Source organism: Mustela lutreola, chromosome 1 (genome assembly GCF_030435805.1).
Source record: "Mustela lutreola isolate mMusLut2 chromosome 1, mMusLut2.pri, whole genome shotgun sequence".
NCBI lineage: Eukaryota > Metazoa > Chordata > Mammalia > Carnivora > Mustelidae > Mustela > Mustela lutreola.
In genome coordinates this window covers 285800208-285817398 of record NC_081290.1, presented here as the reverse complement: position 1 = coordinate 285817398, position 17191 = coordinate 285800208, and the positions used below count along the sequence as shown (strand labels likewise).

Below are 17191 nucleotides of genomic sequence, written 5' to 3'. Positions count from 1 at the left end.
TTGTCGCGCTTTGTGTAACGCGTTGTGCCCCGAGTCATGTTCAAGGCCCCAGTGTAGGGATTTCAACATTGTAACGTGCGTTTTTGTTTTTTGTCTTTGCGCGGAAGGACTCACATCGCTTTGGGAAGCACCTGAGACGGGCGATGACGGACATCATCGGTTTGTTTGGGTTGGGCACCAACTCCAAAAAGTAACTCCATTAGAGCCACCGCGAAGCAGAACGAGCTCAGCCGCCAAAACCAAATGAAGAGTAGCTGTCCGATCCCGAGTGTAGCTCCGGATGCAGAATTGCCCCAAGAAACTCAGTTTTCCTTCCGCCAAGGGTTTGGTGTTTTCCTTCTTATAGAACAGCAGGTCTCCACCACGTGAAGTCTGACTCCACTACTTCCTGGCAGGTCCCGACTTCGGGGATCTTTTCATCAAGTGCCCCTCTGCCCCCCGCCCCCAAAAAGCGTTTGCATCTGCCTGTGGTGACTGAGGGATGAGATTGTGGTTGAGCTATTGAAGGGACTGATGGGCTTGTGACTTCATGCATTGGGAGCGCAAATGGCACGTTTCCTCGGTGGGGAGGGGGGCGACCGGGCACCTGGTACTCACGGGCGTTTACTCCTACCGGAGCTCGTTTTGTTCAGAGAGGAACGCGTTCGAGTTTTGGAGATGTTAACCGTTTGTAGCTGATGCGCGTGTAATGCACTAACGGAAACACTGTGCTTCTGGAAATAGCTCTTGTCACTGTGGGTTGCTCCGTCACCGTCCGTCATCTGGTAGCCCGTATTGGCCTCTCCGTGTTGGAAGCGTGCCCTCCACCTCATCTCTACTTTTACTGACCGTGCGAGTCTTCAAAACCCAGTGCCTTAAAAGTGGAAGGCCCAGAGCGAGAGGGAGACCGCGGGAAAGATATCCTGGGTCGGGTCGGTCTTCAGGTGGGAATTGTGTCTTACTATTCTCAACTGAAACCCTAAGTGTTTCCTGTGGTTTCCCTGCCCCTAGAAAGACCAGTTCCCTCCTGTGGGCCGCTGGGCTGGATGCCCCCGCATCAGACGGCCTTCCTTGCATCATTAAGCAATGAAAGAAAGGGTGTGTGTGTGTGTGTGTGTGTGTGTGTGTGTGTGAGAAAGAGAGAGAGAGAGAGAAATGGGGAGCAAGAGATGTCACGATCAAGTGTGATGTGTCTGGAGAAGAAAGCGTGAGCTGGGCCTCTGGGTAGCTGCTCACCCAAGCTGACAACAAAGGCAGGGCGTGACATTTACCACTGACAAAGGAACAAAGCTTGAGAGACAGGAAGAATAACCTCGAAATGGTCAGGAGAGTGTAGGGCCAGTAGGCCCCAGGAGTGCTTTCCAGTCCCAGCTGGCAAGAGACAGAACCACTGTCCTTTCCAGGGGAGATGGAGGGCGATAGAGACCCGTAGGCCGCGTCATCTCCGTGACAGACGGAAGTGTCGCCGGTGCTGGGTCTGACACAGCCTGCACTTCCGGTGGGCGTGCCTTCATCTGGAAGCGTCCGATCGACCAAAAAGCAATTATGCACTGAGTCATCTCCAGGATTTAATGTAAAAAATAAAGGATCATGGAATGGGAAAGCCCCACGGCCTCCACGGCCATAACGACCAGCTTAGCTGTCCATTTTTAAAACTGTATTTATTTTTCTGACCACTTTGTTCTGGTGGGGCTTGCCTCTGTAAGAGCCGTGCCCTGCCAGGATACGATGACCAGGCTGGACTGTCGGAGGAGACGGGCGCCCGCTACAGGGCGAATGCGTGTTTTGTTTATGTATATGTGATGTCAAAATTCCACCTAAATGGGCCAAAGATTTTTTTTTCCTCTTAAAAGCAAAAATGAAAACACACACAAAAAAGCTAAAATGAAGACCAACATCTACAGTAACAAGCCCTACCCCCTCCTTCCTTCATGGTTCATAGTGAAGGAGGTGTGGGGGGCAATCACCCACTCTGCCTCCCCCCGGGGTAGGCAGGCGTGGCTTCCAGTCAAAGCTGGCATCCGTCGCCATCAGAGCCACCCCAACCCTGCAATACTGATCACTGACCTTAGCATTCCCATGTGAATTCCAGTGTCGCCGTGTAGCACTCAAACACATTTGGGCTCGTCTCTCAGGTTTAAATATTTCAAATGTAATTAATTGTTGTTAACCAGTGCAGTTATCAATGCAATTTTATATTTCGTAAAGGAAGGAAGAGTGGTTTTTATTGTACATGTTGAAAGGAGGAGGGAAGAGTATTATGTATTTAATTTAATGTGGAATAAGCCATAGTCTTAAAGGAGCTGTGGTTTGAATTTGTTATCTTGGACTGTCCATTACATGTAAATACAGATGCTCTTTTGGATGTAAATCTGAGAACTGCGGTATGAATGTTATCATTAATAAAACATTAATCCCAGCCTTTGGTCCTGGCTCTTTTGTAATATGAATAAGGAAGGAGGTTATAAGTCAGGGCTGGAAGTCCAGGAGCTGGAGACCTTTGGAGAGAGACCACAGGAGGCCCAGCCTGGGCAGGGTGGACCTCACAGGACTCACTGACCTGGCTGAGAAGGGCAGCTGCCGAGATGGGCTGTGGGTTTCCACGCTGTGTTTATGCATTCTCTCCCTGCTCCCACGCCCGGAACAGTGTCCGACACGTAGTAGGTTCTCAAGTATCTGCTAAGTGGGTGCGTGAATTCCGTTTTCTCGGTAGTCTTTGGAGCACTTACTGTGTGCTAAGCTCTGCTAGGTACAGCGGGGACCCCACGAGGTTCTGGCTGTGGTGGAGCTCAAATCCGGTGGGAGAAGGAGGACAGAACCAAGACAGCCCTTCTGAGGATCTCCAGTGTCCCAAGGCAGATGAGAGGATCACGTGTGGGCCGAGGTAGCTGGCCTCGAGGGGCGGCTGATTTGAGGGGAGGCCTCAGTCACGACACAGCTGGCGTCAGCTGATCCTGGCTGGAAGAGCATTTTGGAGTGTCCCAGAGGTCCTGAGCCACCGAGTCTGGCTAGGTTGTGACTCGCCCAGGTGAGGTGGCTGCTGCGCGTCCGGGGGCATGGGAGCTGCCGCTTGAAAATGCGGGAATGCTGAGAGTCTTCCCGGGTGATGTTCTTGCTCCGGCTGCTCAAGCTGGTCAGACGTTTTTCCTGAGGGCCCTTCAGTGTGTGTCGGCTGGCTGCCTGCTCCATCCCTGCAGTTCGGGGAGCCCAAACTGCTCGCTCAGCCCTGCCCTGAACTCAACGGACTTCAACCCTGATGAGACTGTTTCAGCCATAAGCTTAAAGGCCGTCTACGCGCGCATCTGTAGGTGAGGCCCTGCGAGGGCTGGAGTGATCACAGCTGACTGCAGTGTCCCCCTTGGCCGGCAGCACGACGGGGGACGGCCTGTTTCTTAAGGCTCTATCTGTAATGTTTAAATATTCCGCTATAGAGTTTATGAGCCAATGAAAGAAAAACATTATTCTAATTTTCATCGGAAGAAGCCAGGCTGGTCTGGAGGCCTCAGTTTCCCCATGTGACGCTGGAGCAGAAGACCCTGGGAGCGTCCTTCCTGGACCTTCCCGCCGCAGCCCGCCCCCGCCCGGGTCACCTGGCTCTCCTCGAGCCCCGCCCTCGCCCCGCCCCAGACCGGCCCCGCCCACCGCCGCCCCGCCCCTAACCGCCAACGGCCGCGGGCACGTGTGGGGCCGCCTCGCTCCGCCCCCTGCTCCGCCTCCTGGCTCTGCGCTCCGGCAGCCGCGGCGGCCGCAGGTGTGTGGCCCTGAGGAGGCCTGACCCCGCGTCCGTCCGGCCGCCGTCGGGTGTCCCCGCGGTCTCCGGGCGCGGCCGAGGGATCTGCAGGCGGGGAGGGGGACAGTGGGTCCCCCGGTCGGACCCTCGGGAGTGGAGGGACCCCCGCCCCGGCACGCCCTCAGGAATGGAGGGACCCCGCCCCGGTCAGCCCCTCGAGGGCAGCGGGACCCCCCCTCCCTCCCCGGGTCAGCCTCTTGGGAAGGGAGGGACCCCGGCCCCGGGAGACCCTCGGGAGTGGAGGGACACGCCCCCCGCCCCCACCCCGGCTCGGGGGACACCCCCGTGGAGCGCGGGGCGGGGCCGGGGCGGGGCCGGGGCGGGGCCGTGCCCGCCTCACCTGGCCGGGTCCTTGCAGGTGCTCGGCTCTGGCCCGGAATCCGCGTGGCGAGGGGTGCGTGGCGATGCCCGGCCCGAGGTCCCCTCAGCGGACATGGAAGAGGCGCCCCTGCTCGGAGGGATGTCCGGTCCCGAGGAGGAGATGGTGACCGACCTTTTCAGTGCAGAGAGTCCGTTCGTTTCGGAGAACCTTGCCCTGAAAACCCCGGTGGTGGTGAAGCACGAGGAGGACGAGTTCCACGTGTTTAAAGACGCGTATCTGAGCTCCGCGGACCCCAAGGAGCCCCTCCTGCACGCGTTCAACCCCCCGCTTCACGTGGACTGTGACAGCCAAGTGAAAGTGGAGCTCGCGGTGGACGGCAGCGACGCCGAGGAGATGCTCCCGGAGTACCCGAGTCTCCCCGAGCTCAGCCCCCTGGAGGACGCCGCGCTGCCGGTGGTGGCCCCGCAGCCGCAGGCCTACAACGTGCACTTCCTGTCCTCCCTGCTGGCCTCGCACCGGAGTCCTGCTGTCGTGCCCCTGGGCGCCTGGGCCAGGGAAGGAGGTGCCCACCCGGGGGTCCGGGTGATTCCAGTAAGATCCATGTGGGAGACAGGCGCCGGACCTCGGTCACCCTGTGCGGAGCAGAGAAGTGAGACCGCTGGCCCGGGCCAAGATTTCCCTCACAAGCCTTTTCCCGGGGTCAGTAGCATCCTGGGTTGGAGTCACTCATTCCAACTGCGCACCTCCCTTTGGAAGCCCCCTGCGCCCACCCAGCCAGGCCATTCTCCCTGCAGGAGAATTAGGTCCTGGGGGGCTGACAGCAGAAGAGGGAAAGTGCGAGGAAGTGTGTGGCCCTCGCCTGTTGCTATCACTGGCTTTAGGAGAGTCCCCCGCCCCCTTTATGTTAGAATCGCTAATGTACTGGGGGGGGGGGGGAATGCAGTGTGATTGTTTTCACATAGTCCTGAAATTAAGACGTCGGAGCTTCTCGCTGGTAGTTAGGGCGTGTTCCTCCAGCATAAGCAACATAACTCAGTCTCCATAAATTCCTGCTGATTCTGGACTAACGGCCCTCTTCTGCTGTCGCCACTGGTGATTTTTCTGCTTTGTTCTTGCCGGAATGAAACAAATCAATTTTTAAAGGAAACGGGATCCCAAGGAAATGGGTACTGGCTCAAGAGGATTGAGTTTGAAAAGCTAGAGCACTCAGCCCTTAAATCACTGTAGTAAGTTGTTAAGCGTCTGAGGAGCACTTTGGAGCTGGTATTGGGATGAGGGTGGCCTGACTTCGTGTGTCAGGAGTCATAGCTCCAGAGCTTGGATTTCTGCCTTTCTGGTTTCCCTTCGGCGCAGCTGCTGCTCCTTAGTGTAAAGGAAAGATGGGGAGGAGAGGCTGAGCCTCCACCGCCCTCTCGCTTACAAGCGGGAGCCCTAGAGCTCACCCGGTCCTACCAGCCATCACCCGCAGTAGAGGTCTTCCTTGACTCTTCTTCGGATGGCTTGCAGTGTCAGCCACTCCATTTGGCTTCCGGGCCAGACTGGGGTTCCTGGCACCTTTTGCCTGTTGGGCGTCTTAGGACGACTGCTTTACAAAGTGGACTCAGTGAGAATTCACCAGAACAGGAACAGAACTGGCTCGTCTCAAAATCATAACATTCTCTCTCTCAATCTCTTTTAAGATTTTATTTATTTATTTGAGAGATCAGGTAAAAACATGAGAAGGTAGGAGGTCAGAGGGAGGAGCAGACTCCCTGTGGAGCTGGGAGCCTGATGCGGGGCTCGATTCCAGGACTCCGGGATCGTGACCTAGCTGAAGGCAGCAGTTTAACCGACTGAGTCACCCAGGCGCCCAACATTCTTTTCCAATGTAATCCAATTTTAACAAAATGTAGGTTGGACAAAATAAAGGAGAGGCTATTTGGATGATATTTTTTTGCTTTTAGAAAATGTTATTGCCTATTTCCTAGTTAACTAGTAAAATGAAAAAGATCCAGCATGGACATGTTTATCGTTTAAACAGAATGGGATTATTTTAAAGTAAATATTGAGGATGAATTGCTACTTTCCTTTTTCTAGAAATTCATTCCCACATTGACCTTTGTTCATATCTCTTCTGTAAAAATGGGAATTCACTGAGTATAAGTAGTTCAGATCATAGTCGCTTGCAGCACTTTCTGTGCAAGTACGTGTTAATCATAGGGTGGGAAATTCAATCTAAACTCTGACGGCACCTGCCTGGCAAGTTCCTCAAAGCAGAAAGCAGAAGAAAATTTTAAATTTTCTCTTTCTTTAAAATGTGAATTATTGAAATAAAGCCAAACTTGAAACACAGCTAAACCTTCTTCTTTTTAAAGATTGATACCTTCATGACAGTCTGCTGTGCTAATAAGGAAACTGCCAGTAATTATTATCTGTGCAGGTCGCTGATTTCACTATTTGTTGGACATCTCCAAGTTTGCGTCCACAGCCACACCTAGAAAGATCATGATCTGTGCTGTGGTTTTATTGTTTTTATTATTTTTTGAAGATTTTATTTATTTATTTGATAGAGGTCACAAGTAGGCAGAGAGGCAGGCAGAGAGAGAAGGGAGGAAGCAGGCTCCCTGCTGAGCAGAGAGCCGATGTGGGGCTCGATCCCAAGACCCTGAGATCATGACCAGAGCTGAAGGCAGAAGCTTAACCCACTGAGCCAGCCAGGCGCCCCCATGCTGTGATTTTAAATGAGGTCTTCAGATTGTTACCCTAGAATCACCGTCTTCTTGGAAGGACCTGCCTCCTGGCCTCTGGCAAGCGCCCCTGCACTCTGCAATGGGCATTCTAGGGCCGATGGAGGTTCAGGAGGGGTCGGCCGATGTCATCCCAATCCTCCTTGCATTCTTAGCAAATGTAGAAAGAATCCTCACAATTTTGGAACCCTCAAATCTGATGGTATTTTTTTAACCATCGAGTCTTTAGTTTTTAAATTTCACCAGTTTTCAGCAGCATCACTGGCATTTTGCCCTCTTGCTGGTGACCTTGCCGTGTGTCGGTGAGTTGGCAGCTGTTGCAGAAGATGGCTCAGAGACAAAGCTGGCTGTTCCCCATGCCCTTAGCACTTGTTACAGTCCTGCCGTCCAGTCAGGACACCGCTGTTCTGTAATGGTGAGCTCTGCTATAAATACACGATCAATATTAAATCTGATATGTCGGCAAGGATCGGAGGCTTCTTGAAAGAAAACAAATCAACATTAAGTTTCATACAACTTAATGAGCACACTAAGAACGGTGAGAAAGGGCCAGCTTGGAGGCCAGGTTAAGGAAGATCCCTCCAGTCTGCCGGGTCCTAGAGAAGGGAGGGCTGTTGGGCCCCTTGAGGGGCACGCGGCCAGCTGGGGCATCTCCTCAGGTCCTTATGCCGTGTGCTGGAAGCAGCATGAGCACCGCGTGGAAGGTTCACCTGCATATTTCGTGGGCAGAGGGGTTTGGTCCTCAGGGTCCTTCCTTCCCTGTGAGGCTGGTCAGATAACTGCTCACTCCTCGTTGCTCCCACATAGGGAGAATGAGAAGGAGAGAAGTAAAGCTAAGGGGGCTCTTCCCTTTGCAAACAGTATGCATCCGTGAAAACCGGTGTCCACAATGTGGTTTCTAAAATAACAATTGCTTTTTTTTTTTAAGGTGGAAATAAAGGAAGCAGGTGGTAATATTATAAGTAACAATCCTGAGGAAGCAACTTTTCAGAACCCTCTTGGTCCAGAATCCTGTTGCAAGTTCCCCTCGTCGCAAGAAGCCGAGGACGCCTCTGGCTGCTCTCAAAAGAAGGACTCTAACCCAATGGTAATGATGCCAAAGAAAATGTGTCTTGACTGACATTATCTTAAATGTTTGATTCTGATCATTGCTAATTCAATAGGACTCGTCGATTTCGGTCACTGGTTTTCCGTTCTGTTTCCTTGTTGAGTCTGCAGTGCTGAGTGCCTCATCTATCAAAAGAGGAACATAATTAAAACCGTAATGCTCCACTCACCTCTGGAATTCCCAGTTCCTGGGTCTTAGCAAACCAAACAAAGATTAGGACATTGCGGTCCTTGCTAAGGAGGGTAGCCCCAAGTCCCCTTGGGCTGAGGCAGCCTTTAGAACGATGTGGTTTGGCAGGTGGGCAGGTAGAGGGAGCTGGGGTTCTGTGGCTGTTTCCCTGCCTGCCTGCCTCCAAATTCCTAATAATACCAAGTGACACTCGCGTGACATAGTCTGTAACCTGTGTGGTTCATTTAATCCTCCTGTCAACGCTGTAGGCTAGCCATTATTTTTATCTACATTTCATGGATAAGAAAAGAGAGATGTTACATGGTCTGCTTGTAGGTGGTGCATCTGGGACCCCAGGTCTGAGTGTGGTGAGTGAGGACTAGGGAGGAGGCGAGCCGGAGAAGCAGCCCTGACTCTTCCTCTAGCGAACAGTCCAAAGAACCAGAGGCCGCCTTTTCCCTGGCAGCTCTTTATCCCAAGAAGGGTGACCTAAGCTCTAAGGCACATCCTTTAACTAGGAGTTAACTTAAAAATGAGCTCATCACAAACTTTGGCTTAGCTGTGGCGTGTACCAGTACTGCCTGTCTGTCTGTGCTTCTGCTTGGGTGTGTGGGTTGGGAGAGCAGAGCTTGTCCGTGACGCCTGGAGCAGGTGAGCAGGATAATTCCTGTAGTTACACCAGGCTACTGAGTAGCGTGCACACGCTCCTGCCGGAGAGGGCATGGCAGAGCCCAGGAGAACCCATTCTTTCTCCCAGTTTTGTGTACCTCTGTGTGTGTGTGTGTGACTATAACTTTATCCTCGGACTTCAAATAAAATGCCAACCAAACATGAATACTAGCCTCTTATCCAACATCAGGGTGATGTGAAGGTTTGAGCCAGTGACTTTGTTAACACAGGTTCTACAGGTGTCATTCTGCTAACATCGATCCTGGGTGCTTACTTGGGGTTTCCTGTCTGGGAAACCCAAAGGCAACCTAGAGTTGGAAACCACAGTTTCTCTGGGTATCCGTGGTTTGACCATCAGAATTAGAAGCTGTCTGGGCAGAAACTCTGATTTCTCTTGCCTTCACATGCATGCTGCGTGGCCTGGGACAGGACTGCACCCCGGGAAGGTTCCAACTGTGCTTTGCTTGACTTGTGTCTTTGACTCACAGACCCACCTGGCTCACTGAGGAATCGTTTATGGTCAGAATCCAATGAGGTGATCTGAGAGTGCCAGTCAGGCCCAGGATGACAGACATGGCTTCCTAGAACCTTCCAGTTCTTGGATTAACCTTTCTAAACTGTACTTGTAGGAAATATAATAAATGGACGTTTAATAAGAACCCCACGTGTAAAATAATAATGTGTGGGAGCAGGAAAAATACCTCATAAAATATAAGACTATTCTAAGAATGTGACCAGCTCCAGAGGTAGAGTCGGGGACGGAGCCTTTTCCTCCAGTTGACCGGATCTAGTGGGGCTGGGGGGGCAGGTCCCCGCACTCTTCGTTGAGGCAGACAGTGGAGCGTAAGGATGGTGAAGACAGCCCAGTGCAAGGTCGCCGAGGCCTAAACCTCCACGGGCTGACACCGGTAGAGGAAGGCACAAGCAGGAACTTGCATCCACACACAGAACACATCTCACAAAACAATTCCTGGGGGGGGTTTGCCCTGTGGTTCCTCCAGAGAACATATTACTGTGGAGTAAGAAATGGAGGACAGATTTTAGCTTGCCGTTTTGCGTTAAAACTGAAATTCTAGATTAAAGTTACTTTCTCAGATTTAAGTTCATCTAGATTCGTATTACTGGATATCTTTTAAAAATGAAACCTGATCATTATTTTTCATTTTAGGTGATATGTCAGTTGAAAGGGGGTACACAAATGCTGTGTATAGACAATTCTGGCACAAGAGAACTAAAAGCACTTCATTTGGTTCCTCAGTATCAAGACCAAAATAATTATCTACAGTCAGGTACAGAGTACATTAATAAAAACTTATGTCATATATCATATGTAAGCTGATAAGTGATTATGTTTGGCTTTGTATAAAGAGTAAAAGTAAAGTAGGTGGTTAGGTTGTTAACTAGGCAACTTGCTAAATCTGTTTGCCCTTATAAGTGAACTAAGAATAGAAATAAAAATCTTTATAGACTAATTTACGTACATTGTGTTGTTGGATAGTTGTCCTCTACTTGGCTAGCTGCAGAGAGCGTGTGACCGCAACAGGTGACTGCTGTTACGACATGTGCATGTGTCGAAAGGAGACTGGGTTGGGCCGTCAGCCTTTCCTAGGCTGGGCAGGGGGTTGGCGGTTCAGGTGTGGTCACACTGTATACAGTTTAATATACAGTCTTAATTATTAATTAATATATTATTAATTAACTATTAATTTATATATTAATTATATTAATATACAATATATACGAGACATTTTCATGTAATCAGCGAGAACTGAGTGAGTACACTTTAATCATCACTGAGTTTTAAAATGTATCAAGTGCTGGTTTTTCTCTGCCATTCTCTCAGAAACATCTTTAAACTGACATAATAATAATATATGGCCTAGAAGTCCTTAGTTATTTTCAACTTACTTTTAAATGACTAAAGAAAGAATAAGTAACAGAGCCTTAGGATTGTATTTACAAAAGTTAGACCCTAATTCTTGAAAACTAGGTATCTCTGTGTGTTAATCTCTTTAGATTAACATAATCATGTTAATCTAAATCTCGAGTTAATCAGAATATTTAAATTATCAGATGTTTTATTGATCTTATCAATGGTTTATTTATTTTTGTTTTTGTTGTTGTTGAAGTGTAATCTACCTACCACATTGTATTAGTTTCGTTTGTACAACAGTGATTTGAAGTTTGTGTACACGGGAACCGATCAGCACAGTAAGTCTAGTTACCATCTGCTGCTACACGAAGTTGATGTGATATTACTGACTGGGTTCCCCATGCTGTACTTGCCAGTAATTTAAATCAATATTAAATACAGATGTCATTTCAGTGGCACTACAGAGTTCAGGGCTAGAGGAAATACTGTAACTCCTGTTCCAAACTGATAGTCTCTTTATTTAGGGACAGATAAAATGCCTTCAAGACATTTGCTTTTCTGTGGTACGGAATCAGGGTTGGAGTTTAGTCTTCCAGAAGCCCTCTGTCCATGCCCACCACGGTCTTCTGGCTCCATCTCCTGTAAGTCAGAGCGACCTCTGATCCTCTGCACAAGCAGGGAAGGCTTCTTTCCTAATTCCCCTCCTTCTGGAACATGACCCGATCCTAATGCCTTTAGATTCACAAAAGGAAAGGCTTTATATGGTGTTCTTCAAACATACTTCCTTGTCATAGAATCATAACCCTGTCACCATGGACGTATGAAATACCAGTATGAGATGAACACATCCTGGTTACCGAAGTGTCAAGGTATCATCGCTCAAAGGATGCGTGAGCCGGGAGCAGGGAATGTGTTCAGCTGATCAGTGACTAAAGACGCTAAGACACGTTTCTCCCTCTGCCTCTGCTCACCGGCACTGAGGTTTGCAGAGCCTTCCGTGTGTCAGGAATGTTTTCCTGTGTCAGGAATGTTTTCCGCGGCACACTTACACCAAAGATATACAAATCCGTTCCATTAGTTAAATAGTTTGGTCCAAAGAGCCCAATAAGTATTTACATCCTAGCAAGTTAGTAACCATTTGAAAAAAAGAGCACACATAAATTGAAAGTAGTTCACGCGATGTCCGACAGATGTCGCTGTGCCTTCCTTGAAAGTGGGACGGATCCAGGGCCTCCCTGGCGAGTTGGCTGGGGCTCCCAGGGGCCCCTGCACGGAGCCACAGCGTGGGAACTTGGCCACTAGCCACAGATTTGTTTCGCTTCGTTTCGTTTTTAGCATAGTAGACTAACCCTGGAAGCTTAAATTAAGCAGCTTTAAGACCAAGAAAAAGATGTAATATGTAAAAATAATAATAATAATAATAATATTGACTCAAAAGTTTTTACAGAATAAAAAAAATAGGATCAAGGTAAGTTTAAATGATTTTGCACATGATAAATCATGACACATGATCATTTTTGTACTTTCTTCCATGTGCAGGTAGAAAAGGAACAATATATGGTATCGATTAATTTTAATTGTCTTCCTTACAGATGTCGCTAAACCAATGACTACTTTAGTAGGAAGATTTTTGCCAGTACCAGCAAAATTAAATCTCATTACACAACAAGTGAGTCATTGTTTTAATAAAAAATTACAGTTGGGCACTATTTTCTCTTAAAATTTCAATTGTTGAAGTTGGAATTACTCAGGAAATATAATTTATCCTCTTTTAAAATCTACAGTGAAACCTTTACCATGTGTTCCATACCTTCACTACTGGGTCAGACACTGGGGGTTGGGAGGCAGTGGCACAGGTTCAAGGCAATTCTGGGCCAACCCTTTGGGCTTTCTTGCACTTTCCTACAGCCGTCAGACCAACCAACCTTCCGAAACCCCATTTGTTGAGCTCGTTTTTTGCAGTCCTGCTGTCCATCTAGCAGGACACACCACCCGTTTGGTGTAGAACATTCCTTACCTTCCTCGGTAGAATGGAAATGCTTTTTTAGAGTTTAAAATGCTTTTATGATTGTACCACAATATGCACATACTAAATATAAGACAAATGTGTTATTTTCCCTAAGTCTTGATATGAAGGGTCACTACCCCAGAAGAGACTTCCGTGACTCCCCAGTGTGGACAGCCAGTCGCTGTCACTGCACCTGTCTGCTTCTCTGCCCAGCACTGTCACGGTCTTGCGTTTTCCTGGTTTGTCTATTTGTCTGCATCTCCCCACGGGTGTGCCGGGTCCGCAGGAGTAGAGATCTTGTGAGCCTAGTTTGTCTCTGTAAACTGAGACCTGGAACGAAGCCTGGCACGTACAGGGCGCTCACACAGAGTGACTTTCTGTAGGGCCGGTGCCGGTCTGAGCACTCGGACCACATCAGGGAGCCAATGCTAAGTGATGTCCCCAAACAAAACAAAAGAAAACATGTGATTCTGCCCCCTGCAGCCACATTTTAGTGTGGGAGACACACAACTTGGGCAAATGTAGTAATTACATTGTGTGCCGGGAGAGCAGAGGACAGGCATCGGGCACAGAGCTTCCACGGGGGCAAGGCAGGAAGCCAGCCACGGGTCGCGCCACTGAGAAGGTGACGGTTGAGCAAAATCTTGAGAGGAGAGGGTGAGCTGCGTGACCATCACGGGGGAGAACATTCCAGGCAAGCAGAAGAGCACAATACAGGGTCAACCTGCTGTAGAGACAGTGAGGAGGCGGCCAGGGGGCGGGGATGGAGGGAGCAAGAGGAAGGTAGCAGAAGGGGGTGGCAGAGGAGCAGGCATGGGGCTGGGGAAGGGTGGGGCCGAGTGGGTGTGGGGGCCCTGCCACCGGGAGAGTCCCGTAATGCGGGGGGGGGGGGGGGGGGCAGGGCCAAGATGACAGCAGCTCCGACCAAGCGGGGCCAGCGGAGCAGAAACAGCTTGTCCAGATCCCCTACAGGCTGGCAGGGCTTGTGACGGACTGGGTGTGGGGAGAGAGAGAGAGAGGGAGAGGGAGGAAGCATGGATGCCCCCACAGTTTCAGCCAGAACGAACAGAAAGATGGTGCTTCCATCCAGAGAGCTGAGGGTAGTACACGTCTTATGAGGGAGACTAGGAGTTCACTGGCCTTGACGTGTTACGTTTGAGACATCTGAGTGACAGTGGCCCGCAGGAGTGGGACATGTGGGCCCGGAGATCAGTGTGAGGAAGGTCTGGGCTGGAGGGAAGAAGTCACCAGGGCGTAGATGGCATTTAAGGCCTTGAGACCAGAGGAGACCCGTGAGGCAGCAGGTGTAAGCAGAGTCGGATGTTTGTCGAGTGTGTCAGTAACTGTTTCTCAATATTGTATCGGTCAGTGCGGGAGATCCTGAGCTGTGACCCTGCGGGCGCCCGAGGCAGACTCTCGCGGGTCCTGCACACAAGCCTCCGGCCTCCTGGCCGCCTCCACTCCTCCCCCCTTCCTTCCCCACCGTGTCAGCCCCAACCAGGCAGGCGCACACTGGACTCGCTCTACCGCTAAGGTCGTGCCCTAGAAGTGCTGTTTCGTATATGTGCTGCCGAAGCGAGCACTAGAAGTGCTGTTTCGGACCGCAGCCTCCTTGCTTTCCACCTGCTCCCCATCTTGTCTTGGCTGTGTTGTTCTTGTCCCGGTGTTGGCTGCCCCGACCTCTACCCGGTGTGACCTTGAGGCAATCCCTTTAGCCATATGTTTGCTGCTTCCTTGCCAAACTCCCAATTCTGTATATTTTTAAAGATTTTATTTTTAAGTAATCTCTACACCCAACATGGGGCTTGAACTCACAGCTGTGAGATCAAGAGTCGCACTTTGCAACTCACAGTGTGGCGCACGGACTAGGAGCCTGGGCGTTATCTGGGAACATGGCAGGAAGGCAGGATCTCAGGTCCTGCCCCAGTCTCACCGACCCAGAATCTTCGTTTTAGCAAGAGCCCAGGTGATGTGACTGAGGAGACTGCCCGAGAGTCTCCGCCCCTGCTCCTAAGAGGCCAGGCTTGCTGAAGAAGGTCATGGGTTCCAGCATAAAGTCACTCTAGATTAACTACCTATGCCGTCCTGAGGTCCTCCCTTTTTCTCGGCTTTACTTTGGGACTAAATAAGCAAAGGGGAAAGGAGAAATTGTACCCTGGTTTATGTGAAGGATTGCCTCAATCCTGGGAGCTGTGAAATCCTTTCTGAAAAGGAATCCCAAACTCCGGACCGCCTCTGGGAACATGGGCCCCACTGATGTCTGGGTGATGGGGAAGAGACAGTTTCGAGTAACTTGTGGACACTGGCCTCCTTACATTGAGAGGGGCTCCTGGGTGAGGCTCCCCAGAGGGATGGGGATCCCTGGAGGGATGGGGCCTAGTGCTCAAGCACGTGGACCCAGGGTGGCTTCTCAGGGTCTTCAAGTCCCACAGGCAGTGATGACACACAGTAAGAGGCAGAAGAGAGAGAATAAATAGAATGAATAAAATGTCTGTTTTTCTAAAACTGTAGTTTTTTTTTTTTTTAAGTTTTTCTTATTTAAGTAATCTCTACGCCCAACGTGGGGCTCCAACTCATGACTCTGAGAGAGTCAGGTGCCCTTCCGGCTCAGCAGGCCAGACGCCCCCCAAGACCATACTCTGTATATAAAATGGACTGAAATTTCAAGTGTTCGGGGGAGGGAGGGCCAAGGATAGGACTGAAGTGTGACGCCGGCAAACCGTCTCCCGGCCTGAAGCTATGCGACTCTTGGCGTGTCTCCAGGCTTCCCTCAGAAGAGCAGGAGGTCGTGGCTGACTGTGCCGCACTTTCCTTTTCTTGGGACGATCATCTGTGAGCCAAGCTAACGAGTAATAGAAAGATAAATGAGAGCCCGGAAAGCAAAGGACACGGAGGGGACAGAGGTCGTGACATGGCTTTTGGACTTGTGGAAACTGGCGACACATTTTTTTCTTTTTCTTTTTTTTTTTTTTTTGACTAGATGAGACACCAATGGTTGACAAGACTTGAGATGTCCAGGGCTCTTACGTTATACCAGGAATGTCATCATAGTCAAAGAACAGTTTCCGTGTACAGAAGTTTGTGATTTAATTTAACTCACAGTTTGTAGTCATAAAATGGAAAAAACGGTCCATTCCAGTGTCCACGGCCAGTGCCCAACAGCTGTGTGTGGCCGGCTGGGCCCCAATTCCTTACCCCTCTACCCCTGGTCCACACAGGCAGGACTCTCCCCTCCCCGGGCCGGAGTGGCCAGGTGATTCTGGGACACACTGGGCTGGGCTCGCCCACTGCTGCAGAGAAGCCTGGGCCGGAGCCCACTCCAGGGCAAGGGGAACCGTCGTGGTGACAAGGCCATTGTGATATAAACCTCCAGAAGAAAACCAGTCATTTCTGTCTGGACCTAGATGTTGGCTGGACAGAACTTACGAAACATGTTCTAATGACAAATATGTTTGCTTTGACTTTCCACAGCTTGAAAACGGAGCCTTACCATCCCTAGTCAACGGGTCTGCTTTCCCTTCGGGATCTGCTCTTCCAGGACCCCCGAAGCTAACCTTGGCTGGGTAAGGATTAACAGCGATCAGTTGTCACTTACTTTAGTAGAAGAGTTTAAGAGGCTTTTGGGTACTGTGGTGGTTTTTTTCTAAGTTCTAAAATCAGCTTTACCAGTAAACCTTCGTGACCTCTAAAAACTGTATTTTATATGAAGCAGTGGTACTAGCCGTGTCGCTGTGTGTGTCTGGTTTGTGGCTGGAAGGGCTTCCACACTGTCCGCTGTCCGCGCCGGTGGAAGGCTCACTGCCATCCAGAGCTCTGTCTTGGTCTCACATCAGTTTAAACAGAAACGCTCTGTTTCTTTCTCGCGATCATCAACATGAGTAATGATGTGGCAGCCACTTAACCTTGACCGTGGTCTGAGTGTGCCTTTACGGGCCGCCGCGCCCTGCTGGGTCAGCCCGCATTCGGAGGCCGGTGCCGAGGCTCGCGGTCTCCACGAGGATGTGGGCTGCCCTTAGCTGGGGCCTTGTCTTAACATTTGAAAGTCGTATCTATAATTGTAACTAATTAAACTAACCAAGCTGGTTGGAACTCCTTGTTGAGTTGACTTTCACGTGCGAATGGTGGACGGGGCAGCCCTTTCCGCTCGTGGGTCCTTGAGGTGGTTATGGAGATCGGTCCACTCCTGCCTCCGTGAGTTTGCGGCACGCAGTGGTCGGACGTCCCCCTCGGCTCCAGCCGTCTGTGAAACGTCCACTGTGGGCTCTGGGCGCGCCAGGCCCCCGCGGTGCTGGTTGTGGCGTCGGTGAGGGGGTGGAGGGCTGTCCGGGGGCCGCGCGAAAGGCCCCGAGGACCACTTGGCAGGCATTGATGCCTCCCGGCTGCGTGGCCGCGGGGTGCGCCGGGGGGCTCGCGTGGGTCGCGGCTGCTGCGGTTTTATCAGTCCGTCTTTCGGCGGTTGTCGCCCGGAGGCTCAGCAGGCGACTTTCGGTTCGTTTAACGGGATTGGGCATCCTCCCTGCCCACTCTCTTGGGCACGGATCAGGGAGG

General features: G+C 50.7%; 2 protein-coding genes across 5 annotated transcripts in view; both read left to right on the top strand.

Annotated features, from left to right (window-relative positions):
- Window positions 1-2398, top strand: part of CPT1A (carnitine palmitoyltransferase 1A) — a 49764-nt gene extending 47366 nt beyond the window's left edge. For all 3 annotated transcript variants that reach the window (XM_059150018.1, XM_059150020.1, XM_059150008.1), the window contains one exon: window positions 108-2398. In XM_059150018.1, the coding sequence (XP_059006001.1) occupies window positions 108-194 (87 nt within the window). In that variant the 3' untranslated portion in view covers window positions 195-2398. The remainder of the gene's footprint in view (window positions 1-107) is intronic.
- A 1230-nt stretch (window positions 2399-3628) lies between these two features.
- TESMIN (testis expressed metallothionein like protein) overlaps window positions 3629-17191 on the top strand; it is a 37812-nt gene continuing 24249 nt past the window's right edge. For both annotated transcript variants that reach the window (XM_059149986.1, XM_059149997.1), the window contains exons 1-6: window positions 3629-3730; window positions 4128-4790; window positions 7746-7904; window positions 9931-10051; window positions 12228-12304; window positions 16115-16206. In XM_059149986.1, coding sequence (XP_059005969.1) covers window positions 4203-4790; window positions 7746-7904; window positions 9931-10051; window positions 12228-12304; window positions 16115-16206 — 1037 coding nt within the window. In that variant the 5' untranslated portion in view covers window positions 3629-3730; window positions 4128-4202. The remainder of the gene's footprint in view (window positions 3731-4127; window positions 4791-7745; window positions 7905-9930; window positions 10052-12227; window positions 12305-16114; window positions 16207-17191) is intronic.